Source organism: Bos indicus, chromosome 21, assembly GCF_029378745.1.
Source record: "Bos indicus isolate NIAB-ARS_2022 breed Sahiwal x Tharparkar chromosome 21, NIAB-ARS_B.indTharparkar_mat_pri_1.0, whole genome shotgun sequence".
Taxonomy (NCBI): Eukaryota; Metazoa; Chordata; class Mammalia; order Artiodactyla; family Bovidae; genus Bos; species Bos indicus.
In genome coordinates this window covers 34,399,187-34,423,660 of record NC_091780.1, presented here as the reverse complement: position 1 = coordinate 34,423,660, position 24,474 = coordinate 34,399,187, and the positions used below count along the sequence as shown (strand labels likewise).

General features: G+C 58.5%; 1 protein-coding gene across 2 annotated transcripts; it reads right to left on the bottom strand.

Moving 5' to 3' along the window:
- Positions 1-476: 476 nt before the first annotated feature.
- Positions 477-24,474, bottom strand: SEMA7A (semaphorin 7A (JohnMiltonHagen blood group)). Of its 2 annotated transcripts, none has more exons than XM_019983829.2 (14): positions 24,250-24,474; positions 10,616-10,767; positions 9,738-9,779; positions 9,309-9,401; positions 9,009-9,093; positions 8,735-8,845; positions 7,887-8,026; positions 7,082-7,266; positions 6,089-6,197; positions 5,806-6,004; positions 3,099-3,226; positions 2,754-2,908; positions 2,501-2,562; positions 477-2,173 (listed from the first exon to the last, which is right to left on the bottom strand). In XM_019983829.2, the coding sequence occupies exons 1-14, from the start codon at positions 24,419-24,421 to the stop codon at positions 1,812-1,814; spliced, it is 1,995 nt and encodes a 664-aa protein (XP_019839388.1). In that variant the 5' UTR covers positions 24,422-24,474; the 3' UTR covers positions 477-1,811. The 2 variants fall into 2 exon arrangements, with proteins under 2 accessions (XP_019839388.1, XP_070631488.1); XM_070775387.1 differs by lacking the exon at positions 24,250-24,474 and adding an exon at positions 18,712-20,621.

The window sequence follows — 24,474 nt, the reverse complement described above, 5'->3', positions numbered from 1 at the left end:
CTGCATGGCACAGCCAAAAAGAAATCTCCAAAAGCCTGCACGAGGGGCAGGAGGCGGGAAACCAAGGAGGGGGAGGGAAGAAGGCTCCCACAGGGTCTTATCTGATCAGCTTTATCTCCCAGAATGGGCCCTTTGAAGGCAGAGAGGCCAGAGGCTGTTTCTAGCATGGCCAGGCCTCCCCAGGGAAGTGGTCAGGGGGTGGAGGCTGGGAAGGGGAAACGCTGGCTCCTGAGGTGAGGAAAGGTCAGGTGCAGGAGTGTCTGGGCTCCAGGTCTTTGCCTGACAGGCAGAGCAGTGCTGGAAAGCTGTGGATTTAGATCTCACTCCTGCCTCGCCCTAACCAGGAGCCCTTCAGCTCCAAGGCTCTTGGGAGAAGGGGTGAGGCTTACAGGGGCAGAAGGTGCTGAGTCATGAACAGGAACCCCCATCCTTACCCCCTGACCAGAATGGCGTGGAAGGCAAGGAGCAGGCACAGGTAAATAAATAGCTTGTTTATTAGTAATATGTTACATTATTAAAGTGCATTGAGAAGAGATGCAGGGGCCGAAGCTGGAAGGCCACCAGCCCCAGGCCCTGCCCCAGGCTGGCCAGACACAGCCAGAGAAGGGCCCAGCTCTCTGCTGAAATCCATGGAGAGGGCTGGGGGCAGAGCCACCCACCTGGAGAGCTTGGCCCAGGCCGTCCCTACAGGAATTCACAGTTTAGCCTAAGTTATAACATGTCCTGAGCTGAAGGTGGGAGGCTAGGAGCATGGAAGCACAGCCCTTGGGGAAGGGGGCTGAGGGGAGGGGAGGGGACCCCCCCGCCCCCCAACCCCCAATGCCAAGGGCAGAGTCCTAGAAACCTCCCCCTGAGGACCTGGCTCCTCCTTTGAAATGAACACGGTGAACCTAGGGCTCAGTTTTCTCCTTCATTCTCCCCCGTCTCCCTCATCCCACCCACTCCCGCAACCACCCCGACCGGGGGCATGGACGAATGTCCCCTTCAGACTGGGCTCCCAGGGCAGAGCCAGCTCATGCTTCTCTCTTCAAACCCATGCCCATCCCTGGACTCTCATCCCATTCCCAGGAGCCGTAGACCGAGGCCCCCCCACCACCCCCCATGACCCCTCCCTCCCCCAGCCCCTCCCTCCCCACCCTACCCCGCATGTAGTTTTGGTATTTCATACGGATGCAGTCAGAAGTAGCTATACATGAAAGAAGCCTAACATAAAAATAGAGCTTTTTCCGTCCTCCCGTCCGGAAAGCAAACATCCTTCAATAAACATGCAACGCAGCTGCCTAGAGAGACCCAGGTCTGGCGAGGAGGTCACAGAGGGCAGCCCTGGGCCTGCAGGAACACTAGCCTCCCCGAGTACTTGCAGGAGGGAGAACGAGGGGGCGATCTGGGTCTAGCAAGTCCAGAAGGACTCGGGCCTCAGCCCTAAGGTCCAGAGATGGGGACCCCCATTCATCTTTTTAAACCCCACTCTCTGGCCCACAGGTTCTTAGGCCAAGAGCATCACTGCATTTCATCAGTTTGAGGAGGAGTTTTTGAAAAATAATCTCCAAAAGATAGTCTTGGGTCATCAAGGCCCCAGCTTTAGAGTCACAGCCTGCATTCTGTGGCCCTCAACACCCTCGCCCCACGGGGGCCCAACAGCCGCCTGCGGCTGGCCATCTGCAGGCCCGGTGTCCCCCGTCAGGTTTACGCAGTCCCCCTGGGAAGAAGTGGTGGACAAGGAGCTCCTGGGCCCAGCCAGTTCTGGGTGTGAGACTTTTCTAGTGCCTCAGGGCTGCAGAAGCCTGCAGCACACCCGGCCCCGTGAGGCTCTAATGGACCAGCAGGCCAAGAATGAGCGTGGGCAGGACACCCAGCCAGAGGCTGGTGGCCAGGGTGCAGGCGTGGCCCAGCAGTTGTGAGGTCATGGCGCTGTCCTCGCGCAGCAGCTCCCAGTGCTGAGCTTCGCGGAGGTAGGAGTCCTCCTGGGCCTCGCAGTAGTAGTGGCCATAATGGAGGTCCGTGAGGTTCTCGATGAACAGGATGCAGTTGGGGCTCTGGTGGCCGGGCTCACAGCTCTGCTCCACACTGTTCTCGTGGCGCCAGGAGTAGGTGGCATGGCGAGACTCCATGGGGCAGCTCAGGTAGTAGCGGGAGTTCTGGGCCAGGGAAACCTTCTGCAGCGGGGCCTGCTCTGGGGAGCGAGGGGGAGGGAGCCGTGAGGAGCGGCTGAGGGCTCCCAGGACAGGCTGTGTCCTCCCACACTGATAGGGCTACAAGGCCAAGGCTTCTAAATGAACACGGGGAAACTAGCCCCCCTTCTCCTCCTTACTCTCCCCTGCCTCCCTCACCCGACTCCTTGTAGAACCCCCACACCAAGGGGGCTCCTTCCACAGGACTGTCCTGCCCCATCTGTCTGGAGCCCCCAGGACCAGACCTGGCCTCCCTCGGACAGGGCAATTGGGGCATGAATGTACCACCCGCGTTGGACTGCAGCCTCTGAGCTGGGCCAGATAGGTACCTGGCTTCGGGTTGGGGCACCCCTTGTGGGGGTCGACTGGACTGATGGACTGCAGCACTGGCCTGGAGTTGGAAGGAAGAGAGAGGCTAAGAAAACAGGAGGCCACAGGCTCAGCCCCTTCCCTGTTCTCACCCCCGACCAGTAACAGCAGTGGTGCCCACCCGGAGGAGGGTCTGGCCAGAAGGGACGCCGCCCATCAAGCACCACTGCTGTGTCCACTTTCTCCTAGGAGCAGGGGGCCCAGCCAACATACTCTTGGGAGCTGTAGATGGAGACACAGCGGTCCTGGTACCAGCCGCAGTAGGGGTCGCGGGCCATGAGGCAGCCATGACAGCCCCCAGTGTAGAGTTCACACAGGTCCAGGGGTACCTGGCTCACCTCCCACTGGGAGTTCACATACAGTTTCCTCTGGAAGGAAAAAAATGACCACTCAGGTCAGGGACCCCAACTGAGTTCTAAGCCCCCAGGCTGAGGTCCAGCTGCCTGGCAGGCCCAGGGGCCCAGAGACCCTGAAAAGGACATGCGAGTCACACACAGAAGGGCTCTGTCCTCAGGTCACATTGGCCCCACAGGGCGGGTTGAGGGTGGGGAGGCTCACCCGGTCAGCGTCCAGTGACATGGCCTGGATAGCAGCCGCGCGGCGGAAGGGCTGGATCTCCAGGATGTTGAAGACAAGGCCGTGCTCCCGCTCCCCCGGCTCCAGCACCTTGTGGATGGTGCCCTTGTCTGTGGGTGAAGACCAGAGGGTCAGCAGGCGGGAGCCCCACCGCAGAGCCAGGCAGCCTCCCCCTGGGCTGAGCTGACCAGGAAAGACACAGGTGGGCAGAGCTATTTAAGTCAAGGCTCAGGTGAGAGTCAGAGGACTGGGGTGGGGTGGGGAGAGGACAGCATGACTGGGGAGGGTCTTAAGGGCCCAAAGATATCACAGGAAGTTTCCAAGACGGCCAGGGAGGCCATCCCAGGAGCCTCTGGGCTCCCCAAGGCTGCAAGGGGAAGCCGGAGCACGAAGAAGGGAAACAGCAGCCCCACGTGCCCAAGCACTGCCAAGCCTCCAGCTATACGCATCAGTTACAGTACTTCACTTAACCCCCCACTCCCCTGGGAGGCAGGTATCAACATCCCCACTTCAAAGGAAGGGAAATGAGGTCACAAAGACCAAGGAACTTGCTCAAGGTCACGCAACTGGTGATTGGAACCCAGAGCAGGCAGAACCAGACCCTTCCAACCTCTTCTGTTTCCTGGACTTTTTCATATGTGCTTTCTTTAAAATAAACCTTTTATTTTGGAATAATTTCAGATGTACTGAAAAGTCACAAAGACAGTCCAGAGTTCCCATATACCCTTCGCCCAGTCTCCCTGAAGGTTAGCATCTTGTATGACTGTGGGGTTTGTCACAGCCGAGCAGTTGACACTGGTTTGTTATGATTAAGTCGACTACAGACTTTATTGGGATTTCACGGGTTTTTCCGCTAATGTCCTTTGTCTGTTTCAGGATCCATTCCAGGATTCCATACTGCATATGCAGTCTTAGGGGATTTTTTTATTTTTCTAAAATCTTAGACTTGAAAAGGACCTTAGGTTCCACATAGGGGATCCCAAGGTCATCTACTAGGCTGCCTGCCTCAGAGCCCAGAGCTCTCTCCATTCATTCCTGTCGGGGACTAACGGGCATCCTGACCCCTGAGTCCTCCCAATCCTACCTCCCCGGCTGTCCCAGTTTCTATAATAGCCTACCTCCCTTTCCCTCCCTCCCAATTTCCCAGGGCATCACTTGCCCCAAAAAAGCAGTCAGATGATCAGATGACTGCCTGCCGGGGACATTACCTCTAAGTGTCCACGATCCCCCCTCTGCGGGTTCTGGGATGTGGTCCCTGGCTCCCTTGGCCTGAAAGACTTCCAGCCCACGCACTACCTTCACACCCACACTGCCCTTCACCTCCTCCACAGCCCGGTGACAACCTCCCATAGCTTCTTCCAGCTGTAAGAGCCTCCCATTCTCTGCAGAAGGCTCAGAAAGTCCTATCTCCCATCCAGCCCCAAGCCTTCATGCTGCAAACTCCAAAACGGTATCTCTCTGATGGCCCTAAGGGAGAACCGAGACAAATGCCCTCATCACTCAAGTGCATCGGCTTCCAGGTCTGCAGAAAGGGAGCCTACAGCTGCCTCAGCCCAGGACCAGCCTGCCTTGTCCTGGCTCCTGCTCCCAGTCTTACAATGTCACCCCGCCTACACCCCAGTGCTCTATCCTGCTGGCGGGTCACAATAGTCAGGCCATCCGCTGCTAGAGCAGAGCAAGGACAGGGCTCAGTGGGTGGAGCCAGGATGAATGGAGGAGTCAAGGGGTGGTGGATCTCACAACTCAGAAGCCAAGCCTGTGAACAGGAAATTACTCTCCCCAAGACTCCTAAGAGTCAAAACACCAATGAGAACACCATGACCCTGAGAAAACCCCAAGGTGAAGCAACAGCTGGAAGTCACATGGGGCGGTATGTGCAATTGAGGGGGCTGCCTGAGGCCTAGACTACATGACCCCAGAGGTGTTAGGCACTGCGGGAGACACTGCTTTTCTGATGGCACCACTACCCAGTCCCAAGGAAGGCCTATTGCTCCCAGGGCATCTTCGCCCACAGTCTGGGACCAGGAAGTTGCTCTAAAGCCACCTCAGGGCTGTTTTCTTTATGGCCAATGATCTTCTGGGATGCAGGCTCATCTTTCAGAACGTTCTATTCTGCTTCTGGGGCCAGCCAGACCCCACTCCCAGAGGGAGCCCCTCTAGGGAAGAGGAGGTGGCCCAGCAGTCCTCCGCAAGACCCTGCAAAGGCGCTGCCGTCAGCAGGCCCCTCCTCACATCTCACGAAACGCTTTGCATCCCACAGCAGATGGTTCCTCTTACTTGCATAATCTCAAAGACAGCAAGAGGAGCCAATTTCCTCACTCTGCCTAGCAGAGGCCCATAGGACACCTGGGACCAGGCCCTCCCACCTGACTTTCCACATCTCTTCCTACCATCCTCAGGAGTCAGGGTGCTGGACCAAGCTACACCCAGCTTTGCTCACACTCACCACATTTCTGCCTCTGAATCCGAGTACCTTCCAGCCTTCGATGCCCTCCTCCCTCTGCCCCACCTCCTCCAGGAAGCCCTCACTGATTGACTCTTTCACAGCTACACATATTAACTCCTGACAGCTCTTAGCCACTCAGTTCTCCCTTCCAGGTATAACTATCCAACCAGATGTTAATGACATTACTCTTTATACTCATTTTAACCAAGCAGACTGGAGAGGGGGTCCCGGGTAGCCCCTTACCTGTGGTTAGGTAAAGCACGTGGAAGGTCTCCCCATTGCTGGCGTGCATGCGGTGGACAACCACTTTCTGGTAGTGGTACTTAGAGTGGAACAGTGGTGCCTTCAGAGGCCCCATGGGCTCCACCCTCTGCACCACCTCAGGGTGACTGTCGGCCACCTGGAAGGTCTCTGTGGGTATCGGCTGCCGGTCTGGGAGGCACTGGGCGAGGAGAACAGGTCCAGATCAGTGGGGTGGCTGGGAGATGGGGTCGCGGCCTGGGCCATGGCGGGTGTCACTGCTCACCTTGCCAGGCCGTGGGTTGGGGAGGCTCGAGTGGTAGCCCTTGAGTGAGGAAGTGCAGAAGACCTTGTCAATGTCACCGAGGGAGTACACGCAGACAGCCGAGTAGTTCCTGGGGGGACATAGAGACCACCTCAGTGGGAGGCCCAGGACCGCCCACCTCCACTCACTCAGGCCAGCCCCGCACCAGATGGAGTATAACTATAGCCTTGCGACCAAGCCACCTGGCCTTCGAGCTCTGTGACAGCAGGGACTTTCCTGGAGGCCAACGCCAGTGCCTGAGTGTTAGCAAATACCACTGAAGGAAGGAGAGAGGCAGGACAGAAAGAGGGAGGGACGGAAGTTCAGCCTAATTTCTCTCTTTTGCAATATAAAACCACAACCTGTATTCTGTCACGGAATCACTGAGTTCAGAGGTCAAGCCCAGGGCAGGAGAAATCCCAACACGCGCATCCTTGGGATGCTAATGGCCACAGAGGCCAGAACCCCGTCCTCCTCCCAGCCCGCTGGGTCCATGCACACGGGAGCCCCAGAACAGGGTCTTGGTTTCCCTACCCTTCCCCCACCCTCCCAACACACACCCTGCACTTAGGCCTGTCTTGTTTTCAATCAATGAGAGTGATTAAGAGGTGTGAATTATCAGGCACAGGCAATGCCTGAGCAGGTGTGATAGCACCCAGCACCCTGAGAGGCCTCAGGAGCCTTTTCCCAGGGCCCAGCAGCCACTCTGCGTACACAGCTGGAGGACACACAGGCCCAGTAGCCATGAGCATGCATACGGCACGTGTGCACACAGCCATCTATACAGACTCACAAACGCACCAGCATACACATCCCCCTGAGCGCTGCGTCCGCCCAACCCAGGCCCAGCAACAGCCTCGTCCCTTGAGCCTGGAATCCCTGCGCTTGCCACATCAGCCATCCCCTTGGCAGGCCCCAAGTGCTGTGACCCCCACTGGACACTCACCAGCCTAGCCCCAGGACAAGGCCACTTACCAGGGGTTGGAGAAGACGCCGTAGACCCTAGTGTCCTTCCACTGGCCGTTAGGGTCGGGGAGCAGGAAGACGTCCTGGAGCCGGTTGAAGTTCTTATTGGTGGTGGCGTCACTGCACACCAGCATGGCTTTCAGGAAGGTGTTCCACTTGGAGACTGACAGTGAACTCTCACCACCCTGGTCCCCCTGGAAGGGAGGAGAGGAGGGGGAGGTCCCTCAGCACCTGCCTGGACTACCCCATACACCCGGGGGACCTGATGCCGGGAAGGCCAGCACCCAGGCTTCTGAGGAGGAAAAGAGGCCCTGCAAGGGGCCAGGACCTGCCAAGGGGCAAGGCTGGGCCGCCCCACAACTCAGGCCGGGCTCCAGGTGGCGGGCCTGGCTGACCCAGGGCACAGGGCCCACAGTGGGGACCTGCAGGGTGCGGGGGTCAGGTCCCCACCGAGCACACTAGCTCAGACACACGTCTGCCCACTCTTACACATTCACACTCACACACATGGCACAGTCCTACACAACTCAGCATCTTCACACAGGTGACACACACAACGTCAACACACTCTTGTTCCCATGCATATGCCCATACACACTCTCCATGAATACACACCTGTGCACACCCTCACACATGCACGTGATCCCAACCACCACTACCCATTCACAGATGCACCGACCCGCCTGTGCACACCCTCTTCCTCCCACAGTCCCACAGACTCCCTCGCACACTTGCACACACACAGGGACTCACACACTCACTCACTCCTGTTCAGGCACAGACACACTCGCTTGCCCACCCTGCTCTGGCTCACCCTGCACAGCTGGGCCACTCGGGACACGTTGAGCGGGGCCTCGGGATTCTTGTCAGGGTTGTCCTCTCGGAAGAAGTAGTAGATCTTGTCATCATAGGCCTGGTCTTGGTGCACGATGGTGGCCTTGATGAACTGTGGGTCTGCCAGGGACAGACATGAACGGGTTTGAGGCCGGGAGCCTCTCAGAGGACCCAGCCTCCGAGTCTGCATAAACAAACCCACGTCCAATCACAGCAGGAATAAACTTCAGAATGCCAGGTCCAACACCCCAAGGGGGCCGAGACTCTGCACCCCCACCCCTCACCTGTTTTGCCCTCTCCTACAAAGATGTCATTGGCCCAGGAGCAATGACTTCATGCCTAGGGACCGGGAGGAGTCCCTGGGGCCCTCTATGTCACCTCTGCCTAATTGGCAGAAGAGGGAGTGGGTGTGGCTCCACATGAGCTCAGCAGAAGGACACGCTGTGGCTCCCGGGGACCCCGCACTGGGTCTGGGGCTTCCTCTGATTTGTCTCCAGAGGGTGTCAGGCCCATTCTGCCCCCACATCTTCACCTCTGCTATCCCCTGCTCCTGGCCAGGCCCACCTCCTTGGCTCTCTTGTCTCAGGGCTGCACCCAGCTCCCATTTTCCTGATGGCCTGTGGCCCCAGTGGCTCTCAGGGAGACTCCCCAGAAACATGAGGACTCCTGAGCGTTCACACAGCCTCGTCGGCCCGCCCAGCGCAGTGGGAGTGGCCCTCAGGGAGCCTCCCGAGAAGCATGAGGACCCCTGAGAGAAGCATGAGGACCCCTGAGCGTTCACACACCCTCGTCGGCCCGCCTGCCCAGCGCAGTGGGAGTCTGACTCACTCTGCATGACGGTGTCACTGGTGTACAGCTCGATCTCACCCTTGATGCGGCGGAACCTAGGGATCTTCCCATTATACTCCTGCTTCCTGATGGTAGAGTACACCTCGTCCCCTGGGCACAGTGGGAGGGCCACAGATAAGCGCACGCAGCTCTTGGAAGCCCCTCCATGGGGCCTGGACCAGGCACAGAGCTGACCACCCTCCCCCAGCCCAGCACAGCTGCCCTCAGGGCACCCGCATGCTCCAGCCACGGCCCTACCGTCAAATGGCCCTACCATCAAACAGAACCAGGGAGTTCTCATCCGGGCTGAAGGGTGCATAACCTTTCCTCTCCCCAAGAAACTCCACAGAGTCGTTCACCTGAGGGAGACCAAGAGGGTCAGAATGCCACGTGGTCCCATGGTCATTGCCTCCCATGGGTGCCAGCTGCTCAGCCAGGGTCCCCATCCTCCCAGGAACTCTGTACAAGACGAGACCAGCCTCAGAGCGCTCCCCCTCCTCCTCCCACCTTGAGGGGCAGAAGCCCACCCAGACAAGGGTGAGCTGACCAGGCACACAGGGAGGGGCCTCCTCACCAGGATCCAGCAGCTGGGGCGCCGAGCATTGGTGCCACAGGCCAGCAGCCCTTCGTTCTGCTTCTCCAGGAGTGTGATGTAGTTCCCACAGTCCTGCCAGGAAAGGCAGAAGGCAAGAAGTTGGTCGGAGGCCCTGGCAGGCCTAGCACTAGGACCCTCAGTCTTGGGAAAGAAGGCTTCAGAAATCTAAGCCCAGGAGGTATCTCTAAGGAGAGCCCGAGTGGGTGCAGTTGACTCCCACCCCCCTAAAAACAGAGGACAGGTTTAGGGAAGGAGTGTCTCCTGCTCAGGCCAGGAACCCTAGGACAGGGCTGCCTCTCTCCTCCCGGACTGCAGCTCCCAAGACACAGCCAGGCCTCCTTCCTCAGACTCTTAGGGACTTTTCCAAGGGGCCCAGCCTGCTCTCTGCACTCCCTTTTCCACACTCACCTGCTTGTCCCGGCAGGACCCCTTGGTGGAGCCAATGTTCACCTGGGGGAACAGGGAGGGGGGATGTGAGTCCACCTGCCAGGGGCAAGATGCCCCCAACTGCTTTCCATGCATTCTCAGGATGGGCTCGTTTGACAGATGAGCAATTAAGGCTTCAAGAAGGGGAGTGATTTACCCAAGAACACACAGGCTACTGAGCCTGATACCCAGAGCCAAAGCCCAGAGCTCACGGGCCAGCCCAGAAATCTCACAAGACAGGGTCACAGGGTTTGGGAGGCCGGCTTCCTGCTAGGCCTCCCTAGTCAGCGCTCCCCACCTGGCCAGGCCTGTTAGTTCCATGCCTGTCTCTACAACACTCCAGCACCCAGGCCAGTTAGGACCACTTTCACGGAGCCTTTCCCCAGACACCACTTATGGTGGTAAGCACTTATGTGCTTATAGGGGGCTGACCAGTTCTGGAAGACATGCCAGCTCCCCCGGATTCCCTGAGGCCTCTCACCAAGGCCAGAGAGGAGATAAGATGGGGAAAGGGACTTCCTGGTGGTTCAGCGGTTAAGAATCCACAGGCCAATGCAGGGGACACAGGTTCGATCTCTGGTCTGGGAAGACCCCACATGCCACAGAGCAACTAATTTTGTGTGCCCGTGTGTCACAACTACCAAGCCCATGCCCTAGAGCCCGTGCTCCAAAACAAGGGAAGCCGCTGCAAGGAGAAGCCCGCGTTCCGCCACAAAGAGCAGCTCCCACTTGCCTCAACGAGAGAAACCCTGCACGCAGCAAGGAAAACCCAGCTCAGCCAAAACAATCAACCAATCAGTCAATCAAAAGAAGATGGGGAAGGAAGAAAGAGAAGCGGGCAGGAGAGGGTCCAGGCTCACCGTGCGCACGGAGGCGTTCCTGCCCTTGGAGAAGGCAAAGACATAGATTCTGTTGCGTCCGCCCACCCACACGGAGGAGCTGCCTGGCTCGTGGAAAAGCACCGTGTGTGGCTCAGTTGAGCCGAAGTCCACATGGTCCTGCCCTGCACGGCCTAAGGAAAAGACAATAGGCAGAAAATGTTGAGGCTGCAAGATCCCGGCCTGCCCTCCACGCACACTGCGTCCACCGAGCTACGAGGGCTTGGAGCTGGCTATGGAGACACTGGACTCAGAGCTGTGAGCAAGAAATGAGAGGAGCCCTCTGGTAGGGGCTGGCAACCAGCTGACCTCACCCCAAAGCCAAGGCCCCTACCCTACAATATGTGTGACCTCAGAGTCAGGACAGAATTTAAGGACCCCTGGGGAGAACCGACCCCCCCACCCCACCCCCCCACACACACACTCTGCTGCTCCCAAGAGGGCTGGGCTTGGAAAGGAGGTCCCCCAACTCTGCTCTGAGGCTCTCTGCTGCCTAGGACAGAGCAAGCAGTCACCTCCACCTCCCTCAGGTAGTAAGGCCTCTAAGAACCCCATGGACAGTTCAGGCTCGCAGGAATCACTTTGCTCAGAACCCTCTCCCCTCCTTCAGGAGGCCCTCTCTGACCCTTTCCAACCTACCCTATCCCCTGAGTGAGCAGGTCAGTAAGGATCAAGAGCCAGAAAGGAATCTTAATGTCCAGTTCCTCCCATTTTAGAGATGGAAATACAAAGGTCCAGAGAGGGGCAGCCCAAACTCACATGGGCAGTAGCAGGCCAGGGACCAGAGCTTCTGCCCCAAAGCTGGACTCTGCCCTGGACTGCCCTGGCCTGGTTTCACAAGGATGCCAGCTCACTCCCAGGGGGATGACCAGCCCCTACTTCCCCGCAACTCTGGGATGGGGGCCCTTCACGGAGCATAGCCTGGGCCTTTAAGTAGAAGGGCTGATTGGGACAGTTTTGCCCAAAAAAGAAACCTTCTGCAGCCACTGCCTCCGGGGAGAAGATGTCTCATCTCCGGTGACATCGCTGAGGTCGTCCTGGTTGCAGGGCTAAATTACAGGAATGGGACAGCCTGTGGTGGCGCCCCCAGCAATCAGCCATAACTAGCATCATCCCACCTCCGACCAGCCCGTGCCCTCAGCCTGATCACTGTTTATTCAGCTGCAGCAAACTCAAGGGCAGCAGGCAGTGACACCCAAGCAGGACACCCTCAGCCCAGACAGAAAAGAACTGCCCTGTCCTTGACTTTGCCCCCAGTCCCTCTCGGTGCCATTGGAGCCATTCCTCCTGATTCTGCATTCAGCAGGGACAGAGCGCCCTATCCACCCTGCAATGCCCACCCTCTCCATTCTCACTCCCTTTCCTTAAGATACATTCTTGCATGGCCAGGTCACAGGGTCAAGCGGGCTATTCTCAGACTCCACCTCAGCTGTGGCCCAGCTCACTGTACAGAGGCCAGAACCAAGGGCCTTCAGGGACACTCTAGCTCAAGGTCTCATTGGAGGCAGGAGATTCTGGCTCATTCAGACTGAGTGTCGGTAGACAGGAACGTTCACGAAGACGCCAGCACTGCGGGCCACAGAGAAACGCTGAGCTCATGGCCCTTGGGTTCACCTGGTGAGGGCTCACCCAGGGCTGGCAGGCTCCCCTTCCCCAGCAGCTGGGATAAAATTAGAGTGTTAGAGGGCTGGGGAGAGACACCAGGTTTTCCTGACTCAGCGCCCTGGCTCCGGCTCCCCTTTCTCCCGCAGCCTGAGCAGCCACCACCAGCCCTGCAGCCTAACCCGGAATCGAGACAGTCTGTAGCCCCGGCTCCCCACCTACTCCCCGAGACGGCCAGGCGGCCAGAAAAAGCTACCTGTCTGGGCCTGAAGGCACGGGACTGGAACCTGAGATCTGAGGCCTTCCAGAGGCCAAAAGGGAGGAGCCCCAGGCTCAGGTCACACTGGCCACCTCCAAACAGTCACCTCAGCTCACGGCCTCAGAGGAGGGGTCTGCACAGCCAATGCTCAGCCCTAGTCATGGAGGAAGGGGCACAGGAGGGGCCCCGAGGGAGCCTGTGTCTGGGGTCACAGGGCCATCCAAGTGAGGAAGAGACTAGTCTGATGGGAAACAGCCTGGGCGGTCTAGTCTGATGGGAGAGCCGTGGCCTGGCCCTGGAGAGCAAGCTCTGCAGGGAGGCCCGGCCCTACCCTGGAACCCAGTTGGAGGTGTGAAACAGCCACACCAAAGCAAGTCTCCATGGCGCTCAAGCAAAACTGGTACAGACCCCGGGCTGCTCACAAGGTATCGCTGAGAACACACAGGGAGGGTGAGGGCTGCATGGAGGCTGAGGGGCTGCTGGATGTGTATGGGGGTGCTGCTGGGTATAGCATGACAGGACAGCCCTGCACAGATCTGCAAGCGTGAGCCCCGCTGCACTCAAATCCTGGCTGTGGCTGTCGGGGTCGGGAGTGAGAGGGAGGCAGGAACTGCTTACCTCATCTTAGGGAAGAAACAGGAGCCCAGGAGCATTGCCTCCCTTGACCCCGAGGCCCCTGCCCCTCCCAGCTCTGCGCCTGGTGATGTGTATGGGGGAGATGGCACCAGCTCGGCCCCAGGACGAGGCCTTGGCTCTTTCCCTACCCAGCCCGGCTCCCGCACTGCCTGAGGCCCTCAAAGGGCCTGATTGTGCAGGGGAAGTGTCTGAGCGGCAGCAGCTCGATGAATACATGAAAGGAAGCTTTGTTCAGGTCACAGGAGCGGGGGCTGGGGGGCTCAGGGGCAGGAGGGCTGCCTGGAAGTGAAGGCAGCACCAAGTCTTGGAGGCCAGGATCTGTGGCCCCTTGGCACCAAGAGGGGAGGGGGTGGCATTCAAGGCTCCACTCCAGCAGGGGTTGAGCAAGGCCGGGGCCTGCTCCTAAAGAGATTCAGTTTTGCATCCCTTAATATGTCTTCTTGCTTCCTTAGGAATCCAAAAGGATGGAGAAGGCAGACAGACCTATGCTAGATGGGTCAGAAACAGGCAGCAAGAGAATTCTAGGCAGTGGAAACAGCCTGAGCAAAGGTGGGGAAGCTGTGTGGTGGGTAGAGAGACTAAAGAGAGGAGAATGGGGAAGGGGGGCTGAAGCCCCCAGTGTGGTGATGGGGAAGGGCAAGGCAGGGGACCAAGGCTACACCAACCCGCGCCCTTCAGTCTCCGGGGCTGCCTTCTCTTTCCAATGAGCAGGGCCAGGATCCAAAGAGCCTCCTCTCCTCCAGCGTCCCCCCCACCCCAGGTCGCCCTGTCTGACCAGCACCACGCCCCCCCTCCCCACTTCGTATCCTGGAAGTCTAAAAGGAGCACCGTCTGGCACCGTGTCTCCCCCCTCACTCCCCAGCCTGACGCATTAGTGGCTGACTAAGTGGTAGCTAAAAGCTCCCAGAATAACCAGGGGTTCAGGCAGGGGAGAGGGCTAGGGACACACGGGATAGGCATGGCCCCAGAGGCAAGCCAGGCACAAGCCCCCTACCCCCATGTGATTCTTTGCCAATCCTGGCTCCTTCTGGACCAAGAAAGGGCACACTCAGGCTGCCCTGTACCCAGCTAGACTCCGTGGCCCCCTGAGCCCCCACCTTCCTCACTAGGCCCAGCACCAGATAGAAATGAGGGTCAAGAAGATGGCCGGTGTCAGGGGGGCAGCCCTCCCCCATCAGGCCCCCAGCCAGGCCATCCCTGGGGCTCAGATCCTGTGGGAACCAATCAGACCTGACCCCTCTGGTGGCCCCCACCCTCCCAGCACAATACCAGCAACCGACTGTCTGGGACAAGTGTGACCTTCTGTGGAGGGGGTTTTCCTAAAGCGGGGCTGCCTGCTGGAGCATCATTCTTCCTCATCAGCCCTGGGTGCTGTCACCCTCTGGTCCTCACCGTCCCCACATCCTCACTGCCCGTGAAAGAGGGCTGCTCAGGGGAGGGGGAGTGGTCGCTAGGACGGGGGGCAGTGGCATTATCTGCGAAGGGAGGAGCAACAGGGGAAGGGCCCACAGTCGGTCTGGACAAGGACAGCCTTCCAAGCTGACCTACTGACCCGACAGGCCTTGAATGCTAACCTCAAGGAGCCCTTTGAGAGAAGGCATGGGGCGGGCTCCGAGAATGGTAGGAATGCGGTATCCAGCAGGGAGTGCCTGCAGCAGGCAGCCAGGGAGGCCAGGGCACAGGGCAGGAGCCAGTCCACCCTCCGACTGGAGGCCCAACCACAGCTGTCAGGAGCCTCCTCCCATAGTCGGGCCCCACCCTGGATCACCAGACCCACCTCATACCCTCGCCAGAGGAAGAAGAGGGAAGGCCCACACAGGGCCCAGGAATTAGCCCTCAGGCTCGCCATCCTGTGGAAGCCCACAGGTCAAGGAGAAGGGAAGGGAACAGTGGCTGAGCTGAGGGGCCCGGGGGCCAGAGAGACGGTGCCACTGGCCCAGGACACAGAACAAGGGGGACAGAGCAGGGCCAGGCAGCCGCTCAGGTTTCCGGAGCTCATCGCCCTGCTCCAGCCCAGGACCACAGCCTGGACTTCGTGAGAGCATCCTGATCTTCAAAAGCCGTCCATCCCCTTCTCTCGGCCGCCCTGTGTCATCTCCTGCTCTCTACCCAACATTCCCTTGCTGGCCAAGGGAAAAGTCACTGACCTGGTAACTAGAGGGATCGCCCACCCACCATCCTTTCAGGTAGGACTCTGAATGACAGAAACCTTTCCACTGAAAGAGGTGAGGGGCAAAGGAACAAATGTCTCATCATCGTTGCCTCTCGCAGAGTGGCAGGGAAGAGGGCCCGGGAAGCCACTCCTTGTATCCAGAAGCCCAGTTTATGGGATGGCATGGGCCTGTGCTAAGGAAGGGTTGTGCTGTTGGGGTGCTGCCGACACTCGGCAAGGCAGGGCTCCAGACAGCTGCCACAGAGTTGGTGTGCTGGGGCAGGTGGCACCCCTGAGGCGGTACTCAGGGTCATGGGAGGGGTGCCTCACTTTATCAACCATGGGAACAGTGAGTTGTGTGCTGAGCCACAGGGGAGGGTCTTCCCACCCACCAAGGTCAGCCGTGGGTGGCAGGGAAGCATACCTCACGTACGGACTCAGCCCAGGTTCTCTCTGTGCTCCCTGTGGCAGCCAGGTGGCTGGGTGGCCGTGACCTGACCAGGGACTGGGCCTTCCTGAGTGTGGCTTCCTCCTCAGTGGATTGGAGGGGCTGGTACTCGCTAAGGTCTAGGCTTTATGACCCACCGTGACTTAGCAGCAGCAGCAGCAGCAGTGACTCTTGGAACAAAACACTTGGGGTTAAGCTTGGGGGCATTTGGGGGAAAGCGTGGGGTTGTGAGTACTGGATAAGTCAGAGACGGCTTTCTGAAGGTGCAGGCAGCAATGAAACCACATCCTCATCTGCCTCCACCAACTAGCTCACCAAATCCCCCCAATCACCCTGCAAAGAAGGCAGGAGAGCACCTGCATGCCCATTTTACAGACAGGAAAACTAAGGGCCTTCCACGCCACCAAGGGCCGTGTGCTCTCTGCACTGCACCACTGTTCTTGAAGGACCAGAAGGCTTGGCCTGCTGGAGAGACCAGCTGGGGCAAAGACTTGAAGGTAAGGAGCAGTGTGGAGAATACACTGAGTGTGTGCTGGGGGCAGGGCTGAACCAAGATAGATTTGGGGGCTCAGGGAAGGCTAGCACAGAGGCCCAGCCAGACAGGGGAGGAGGCTCCAAGCCCAGGGAAGGCGGGAAGCCACGTCCTGTCCAGATTCTGCCTGGATTCCACCGGTTCTTCAGCTCAACAGGTTCTAAAAGCCCCAGAGTGAAGCTGAAGTCAGGTGGTGGCTCTTTCAAAGGAGAGGATAGGCAGAGGCCCTGGGCCTGCCCTTGGGCCCAGGGCCAGAGTAGGGATCAGGGAGAGGGCAAAGGATGGCTAAACCACCCCAAATGGGAGGAGGCAGGCAGGACAGGGGGCCTTGAGAAACAGAAGGTTCCTTAGCTCAGCCTTAGCCTGGGCCAGAGGGGAAGGAGGGAGGGGTCAGAGAGCAAGGGCAGCCAGCCAGCATGGGCAGTTAGGGAGAGCTGGCAGGGGCCAGGCTGCCAGGGCTGCATTCATCAGCAATCAGAAATGCCAAAGGGGGAGATGACACAGACAACAATGATACCCCCACCTAACTGTTTCACAAAATTTACTAAGTGCCGGGCAGTACTCGAGTGTCAGATGTATTAACTCATTCAATCATCACTGCCCTCTTCGAAGGCAGTTTCTTTTATTATGCCCTGTACGTTCTACAGATGAGGGCAGCCAGACACAGAGAAGTTTAGTAACTTGCCCAAGATCACCCAGCTCACTGGTGGTGTGGAGGCTGACACTCAGGCAGACTGAGTCTGAAATCTGTGTTTATAACACTGGGCTCCATAGGTGAGCCCTTGGAAGCTTCTAGGTCAGCCTCTCTCATACAAATGAGGAGACTGAGGACCAGAGAGGGTGGAACAGGGTCAGAGGCTACTTGCCCGATGAATGCCTGACCTCTCTCCACGATGCCCTAAAGAGAGTGTGTGTAAGCGAGCGTGGGTGTGCAGGCCTGAGGGAGGCAGGGACTAGGGACCTGGGCGTGTGTGCCGCACTGCATGCTGACCAGTACACAAGCATCCCATGATCTCTGCCCAGAATAGAAGCACAGTGCAGTGTGGGCAGGCTATAGCGAAGGGAGGGTGTGCTCAGAGACCCTTCTTTACCATCCAACCAGCCAGGCTCCCGCCCAAACTGCACTGGTTAAAAAAGCAAAACAAAACACTGCTTCTACCTCCCAACTCAAGAACCCACCACGGGTCCCAACTGCCTGTTGCGGCAGGGCCCAACTCCTCTGCTGGGCAGTCAAGGCCCACCCGTCTCTGCTCCTCTCCGCCTCCCACTTCTATCCCTTCGCTTGTGCTCTCCCTTCCCGACCGCCTTTCCCCTTCTCCCTGTGCTCACGGTCTTACCTGGGCTTGAAGATCTAGCCTCAATCCCCCTCTCCCGCCCGCTGGCTTCAGGAAGTGTCCCAGACTGCTCCAGGCCTCACAGTTCCGTCCTGCCTCTGACCTTGTGCTATACACCATCTGGCACACACCATCTTCTCTCAGATCACACTGTTTGGTGGAATTTCACCTGGACTGTGGGGTCCTGAAGGTGAAGCCCAGTCCCCGGGGCCAATCCAAGGTCAGGACGGGCAAGTGTGGGCAGCTGAGGACGTTAAAAAGCAGCAGGACTAGGGTAGGCCAAACCCCAAGGTCAGACTCGGAGACACCTTAGAACAGGCTCCTGGGCCATCGACAGGGTACCTTACTCCCTCACTAGGCTGGCAAAGAGCCCCGGGCCCAGAAGACAAGGATACAAGCAGCAATCTATGCCACATTCTGCTCCACTCCACGTCCCTGCTTCTCTGTCTAGCCTGGCTCTTCCTCCTCCACCAGGCAGTCGTCCCTGGTTGCACCACCCCACACTGACCCTTCCTGCTCTCACTTCCTGTCCCCAGTCCTTGGCTGCACCAGGCTCCTGACCTCCCCAGGTGCCCTCTCTAGTCACAGGCTGCAGGCCCACCTCTCCAGGTACCAGCAGGCCCTCCAAGGACAAACCCAGAACCTCTCCTCTGCCCTCACCGGAAAAGAGACGGAACACAGACCTAGGCACAGAGCGGGGACTAGCTGCCCCCCTTCGTGCAGGCTGCTCCCAGGGGTGCTGGGTTAGAGCCCCACCCCTGACTGACAGAAGGGGTGCGGACATGCGGCAGCCTCAGCCTAATCCCCGGCTGCCGTGATGGTTAAACCCCGATTAGTCCATACCGTGACACAGATCAACCTGCTCCCAGGACCTGAGGCCCAGCTGCCCCGAGGAAAAGACCAGAAGAGTGCGTGGAGCTGGCCCAAATCCAAGGTCCTGAAGGGAGGAGGTCAAGCTGCTAAGGCTCCCAGGAGCAGATAGCCCTGGGGCAGGGAGAGTCTGGGTCCAGCTGAACTGGAAATGGGGTTGGGGAGCCATAGCATGAAGACAGACAGACAAGTGGAAGGAGGCCAAGAGCTGAGGCCAAGGACAGTCTTGGGAGGAAGACACTGACCTGGTCCCGGCTCTGCCCATCTCACTGGGTGATGCTGGGCCAGTCCTGGCTTCTCTGGCCTCAGTTTCCCCATCTGTGGAATGAGTGGTTAGCCCAGTTGACCTCTGACGTTTGTTTTCTGACATCAGGCTGCATGAGTTAGTCATCCAAGAAGGCTCCTTGGAGGAAGTGAGATCGAACCAACAGAAAGAAGGAGGGGGTTGAGTTGGGAGCTTGGAGGAATGACCAGCAGGGCAACAAGCAGCAGGGCAATGGCCTTGAGGCAGGAGAGCATGGGGAGTGGGGAATGCTGAGGGAAGATCTGTGGCCAAGGTGGGGTTGGGGTGCAATAAAGGGCTTGGAGGCTGACTGACCATCGGGAACAAGAAAGGGATGGATGAAACAGTCCCTCACAGCCTGGGCTGGCTAGGAAAGGGAGAAGCCCAAGTCCTCTGACATCTGGGGACCACAGTCCCTGCTCCAGGAGGACCCCCTTCCTCCCCCACCCTTGGAGAGAGGTGGCTTCCGGGGCAGCCAGGACTGGCCAAAAAAGGAAACCAAGAAAGGAGAAACCAGAGCTGTCAACTAGAGCAGAGGAAGTGCTGTCAGCCCCTTGTGACAGCTAGACTGCCCGGCAGTGGCACCGGGGGTGGAGGATAGGACGTCAGCTGGGGTCTGCGCTGAAAACTCGGGGGCCACCCACTCTACCACTGCCCCTTGAGGGCCACTGGGTCCCACCCCGGAGGCTGAGCCTCGGCTTCCCACCTGCACATCAGGGGTCCTGACCCAGCCTTCCTCAAAGAAGGGCGTCCTGCTCTCTCTGCTTCTCCCACGCGCCCAGCCTGGGTAGTGATCCACCCCCGAGAAGGAGGTGAAGGTTCCTGGAAGTGGAAGCTGGGCAGAGGAAGGCCATCTGCACCTCCCACACCAGCAGGGCCTGGCTGACTCTGGGCGAGCCCCTCAGCCTGTGAAGCATCTCTGCTGAGGACTGGGCCTCCTCACCCGGAAAGCACCTGTGGTCAGGAGCCAGCAGGAAAGCTCTGGGGTCCCTGGACCCTGCCCCAGCTTCCCATCAGGGAGCTACGACACAGGGAGGTCTTCTCTGCCCACCATGGTCCTTTCTTCCTACTGCTGGGCTAGCTGTGGAAGGCCAAGTGGCCTAGCTCAGACATCCCCCTCCTACAAGAAACCCTCCTGGAGCCCCTAGGCCAGGCTGACTCAATGTTCCTCCACACAGCTCCTTGCCTCTCCTTCATCCTAGTTGCAAGTTCTGGGGTCTGAAATCCTGTCATACCTGGGTACTTCCTCCTGTCCCTCCCCTCTCAAGCTGGCTCCTATTCCACGTACCATCCTGAGCTATCACCTCTTCCAGGAAGCCTTCTCTGATTGTGCAGACTGGATTAGGTACCTCCTTGACCCCCACAGCTGCCCTCTGTGACAGGCCCTGACATGCTGCATTGTAACTGCAGCTTGACTTCCTATTTGTCTCCTCATCTACACAGAGAAGCCTATGCACTCATCTAGTTTCTCATCCCTGGTTCCCTAGGCCCAGGACCAGCACAAGGTTGGCCCCAGCAAATGATAAATGCCAAAAATACTGAATTACTATGCTCACCCCAGGAGTTACAAACCAAATGAGCCATTTCCTCCAGCTGATCAGCCATCAACTTATGAGAGAAAATGATAGGAAAGAACAGAAAACTAAAGGAGTTCCCCTGACTTCCCAGGTTTTGGTTTCTCCTCACTGCTTGGGTTTGAAGAAACCACTACAGCCTCCACCTGCCCCAGAAAGGCAAGGGATTAGTGTTCTGACAAGGATGTGCTCAGTCGCTTCAGTCATATCCAACTCTTTGCAACTCTATGGACTGTAGCCCGCCAGGCTCTCTGCCATGGGATTTTCCAGCCAAGAGTATTGGGTGGGTTGCCATGCCCTCCCCCAGGAGATCTTCCATGACCCAGGGATTGAACCTTCATCTCCTGCATTGCAGGTGGATTCTTTTATCACTGAACCACCAGCTCCTTCCTACATCTGTTTTGGGCTTCCCTGATGGCTCAGCGGTAAAGAATCCACCTGCAATGCAGGAGATGCAGGTTCAATCCCTGAGTCATGGAAGATCCCCTGGAGGAGGGTACGGCAACCCACTCCAGTATTCTTGCTTGGGAAATCCCACGGACAGAGCAGCCTGGCGGGTTACAGCTCACAGGGTCGCTAAAGAGTCAGACATGATTTAGCGACTAAACAATACCTGCTTTGGAAATTTGAGGAAACTGAGGCTCAGAAAAAGTCAAGCACTTGCCCAGAGACACACAGAAAATCATCAGAGCTGGGTCCAAAACCAGGCTTCCAACTTCCCATCTCTTTCTCCCTCATCATGGTCATCTTGGGCCAGTGCCAGATCTCTTACATCCCAGCCTACTCTTAGAATCTTCATTATTCAAGAAAGGGGGACCACAGAGCTAGCAGGAAACTCCCGGTGACATCACCAAGCATTTCTCCCAGCTTAGAAACTCCCCTTCCTCCTGGGACTTGTCCCCCCTACCCCAGCCCTGTTCTGCAAGGGGAGTTCACCTTGAAGGTGATGAATACATCTGAGTCCCCAAGGGGGCAAGGATTTCCACTGGAAATGGTGATGCTTGGGGAGCCCCAGCTGTGACCTCATCCCCTAAAGGAGGTGACAACAACCCCCCACCCTGGGGAGTGGCCCCATAATGGCTCCCCCAGCAGCTGCCGAGTCAACAATAACATCCTGTTTTTTAACTGGACAAGGGAGATGGCAGAACCAGCTGGATAAGTGGAGACTGTGCTCTGTTTCTTGCTGTGGACAAGCTGGCTCTCCTCTGACCTTGGAGATCAGGGTCTTCTGGGTCTTCTCCATCTCCTTCAACCAGGGATGGAATAGGAGAGGGGTACACAAGCATGCCCACCTCCTGCCTTCACCTGCAAACCACTCCCCACCAGCTCCTGCTGCAGGGAGGTCAGGTCCACAAAGTCACACCCTTGACTGGCCCCTGTCTCAGTGACAGCTCTAGGGGGAAAAACTCCAGAGCCCTGACAAGCTCTGAGGGTCAGAGACAAGTACAGAGCTCAAGGGCAACTGGCAGGTCAGTACTAGCACATCCCTTGCTCTGTCCAGAGCTGCTCTGGGCCAACCTTTATCAGACTGGAGAGGCATCAACCCCCCTGACAAGAGCTGGCCGGGACCTTCCCAGAACTCCCTTATCTAATCATCCCCTAGGACTTAGGGGTTCAAGTGGCAGAAAATAAATGACAGAGAAAGATCCCTCTATATTCATTCCAGTCCTCACACTTGTCCTGGCTTATAATTAAAACCCCAGTTTAGGCCTCACAGAAAAGCAGCTCCAGAACCACCATTATCCTTGGTCTAGTCATTCCTGGAGGCCGCCGTCCCCATTCCTTCACCCCACTGGTATACAGGGACCTAGGCCTCCAGCAAGGCTGGGAGGGTCCTCCTCTCACCCTACTCCTGGGTTCGCCCTGCCCAAGCCCATTCCTGTCCGACTGCCATGTGTCACTCCATGGGAAATAGGAGGCAGCTGTCAGCTAGGCATACCATTACCAGCTGGTGGTCCTGGGGGACAGGTGGATGGCAGGGTTTGTCTGGCCTGTGGGGTGCCTGGCACCAGCGAAGAAGACCACAGATTGCCCTTGGCCATGAAAGGTGAGGGGCTGGCAGACCCAAGTTGGGGGTCAACAGTGCATTACCCAAAAGAGGGCATGGCCATTGTGGCTACAATAGTGAACTGCATGCAGCGGAGAGAGCACTTTGGAAAGTGGGTAAGAGGACAGAAATCAGTTTTAAATAGCCTCAGGGTGGGAACTAAGTGCCCCACGAGAAGGGAAGGCAGCATTAAGTGCTAAAAGGTGGGTGTGCATTAAGTATGTGTGTGAAAGGATATCTTGGGAAGACTGGGGGATGGGGAAAAGCGAACCAAAGGCAAGGGGTTTGGCACAAGGGGAGATTTCAGAACACTCTGGCAGGGGGAGATTTTAGAACACTCACACGTGGCCATCATCCCCTTCAAAGCGCACAAATGCCGTGCTGTCCAAGACAGCTAAGCAGACTGAGGAAAGACAAGGATGCTGAGAAGGAAGAGAGAGCCCAGGATGGAGCTGGTATGACTGAGGGGCATGTTGGTGTCCACCTTAAGTGGACAGTCAGGGGTCCAGATGCCCCACTCCACTTGCACCAGGAATATCTTTGTCTGGGTAGCAGAGCTGGCCCCCAGAGTACCCACTTCATGGCCAAGAAACGGCCTAAATCTTTCTCCACTTCCTAACTCAGAACAGGCTCTGGTTCCTGCCAGATCAGAGCCCCCTTTCTGCAATGTGAGCTCACACAATGCACAGTGACCTTGGGCGAGTCACATTCCATCCACTGCAGCAGCAGTTCAGGCCACTTGCTTTTGGAGTGGGTTTTTCTTTTTTCTCTCTCTCTCTGCTAAGAATACCTGCCCCAGATAATGCTCAGGCTCTGGCAATCCCTGCAAACCGCCTCAGGCATCAAAGAGCTCCCGGAGGGGCCAAATCTACCAGCCCCCCAACCCCCACTGCCGGTCCACCACCACCGCAGGGGGGCCGCGCCGACGCCGAACATGGGGACAGAGCCCAGTGGTAGGGGGGTGGGGAAGCATTTTTGTGCATTGCAGAGGAGGGGAGCTCAGCCCCTCGAGGCAGAAAACCCCTCAAACCACCCAGCTGGTTTTCCGACCCACGTACAGTGGTCTAAACTGAGGCGCCACTGGGGGAGACTCCGGTCCCCCAAGTTCACATAACCAGGAGGGCCTAAAAGCTGCACTCCTCCTCCAGATCCTCTACCTGGGGGTCCCAATGGCCGCGCCCCACCCATCGGGCACTGCCCCCCACGCTGGCGCCGAGCCCTGTGACAACTGCCACGTGCGGACAAGGGGGGAGCGGCTGGTCCCAGCACTGCAGAGGCAGCGCCCGGGTGCCCAAAGCCTCCGCACCGCACCTCGTCCGGGCTCTCCACAGGGTGCCCACTCCTTTACCCGGCCCGCGCTTGGGGCCGGGGCGGGGGGCGGGGGCAGGCAGCGGGGTCTTTGTTCCCGCAGCCCGAGCGCAGCGGCGGCGGCAAAGGGTCCGCACCCCCTTGCCGGCCCCACTGGCTCCCCCGCACGCAGCTAGAGCCCGCAGCTCTGGTAGATAGAGCCGGGTGGGGGCCCGGCGGGAGAAAGGATCCCCCGCACAGAGGCCCGGGCGCTGGAGGACTGGAAGTGCCTAGGGCCGAGAAGAGGGCCCTCTCGTCCCCCTGCACCCAGCCGCTGCAGCTCCCGGCTGCGGGCGGACTTGGAGCGACTTAGCTGGGCTCCGGCCCCCGCCGCTCGCTCGCCGCAGCGTTACAGCCAGCTCCGGTGTGGCCGCGCGCACATTCACACACTCACCCGGACCCACACGCTACCGGCGGGGACAGCCCGGGACCCACAGAGCCGCGCGCACGCACTCCCTCCGGTGCCGCACACTCCGCACCCGCCCCGCGCGGCACTGGATCCCGCGCCCGCAGCTCAAGCGGCGCCACCTACCTTTCCAGACAGCGGAGATGCGGGGTCCGCTCTTCGAGTGGCCTTGGGAGGCAGCGGCCGTCCAGACCAGCTGCAGCAGCAGCCACAGCGGGAACCTGGACCGAGCCAGAGAGCTGGAAACGCGGGCTCGCGGGGCGCCGAGGGCGGTGCATCTGGACGGAGGCGGTGTCATCCCCGGAGCGGAGCGACGGCGGAGAGCAGCCAGACTGAGCCAGCGCCCGAGCG

Excerpts from the sequence above, each read along its gene's own strand:
- SEMA7A (XM_019983829.2), bottom strand. The coding sequence starts at position 24,421 with ATGACACCGCCTCCGTCCAGATGCACCGCCCTCGGCGCCCCGCGAGCC. Across the intron at positions 9,780-10,615 it reads GGAACGCCTCCGTGCGCACG|GTGAACATTGGCTCCACCAA; the intron begins GTGAGCCTGGAC and ends CTGTTCCCCCAG. Across the intron at positions 9,402-9,737 it reads GGTCCTGCCGGGACAAGCAG|GACTGTGGGAACTACATCAC; the intron begins GTGAGTGTGGAA and ends CTTTCCTGGCAG.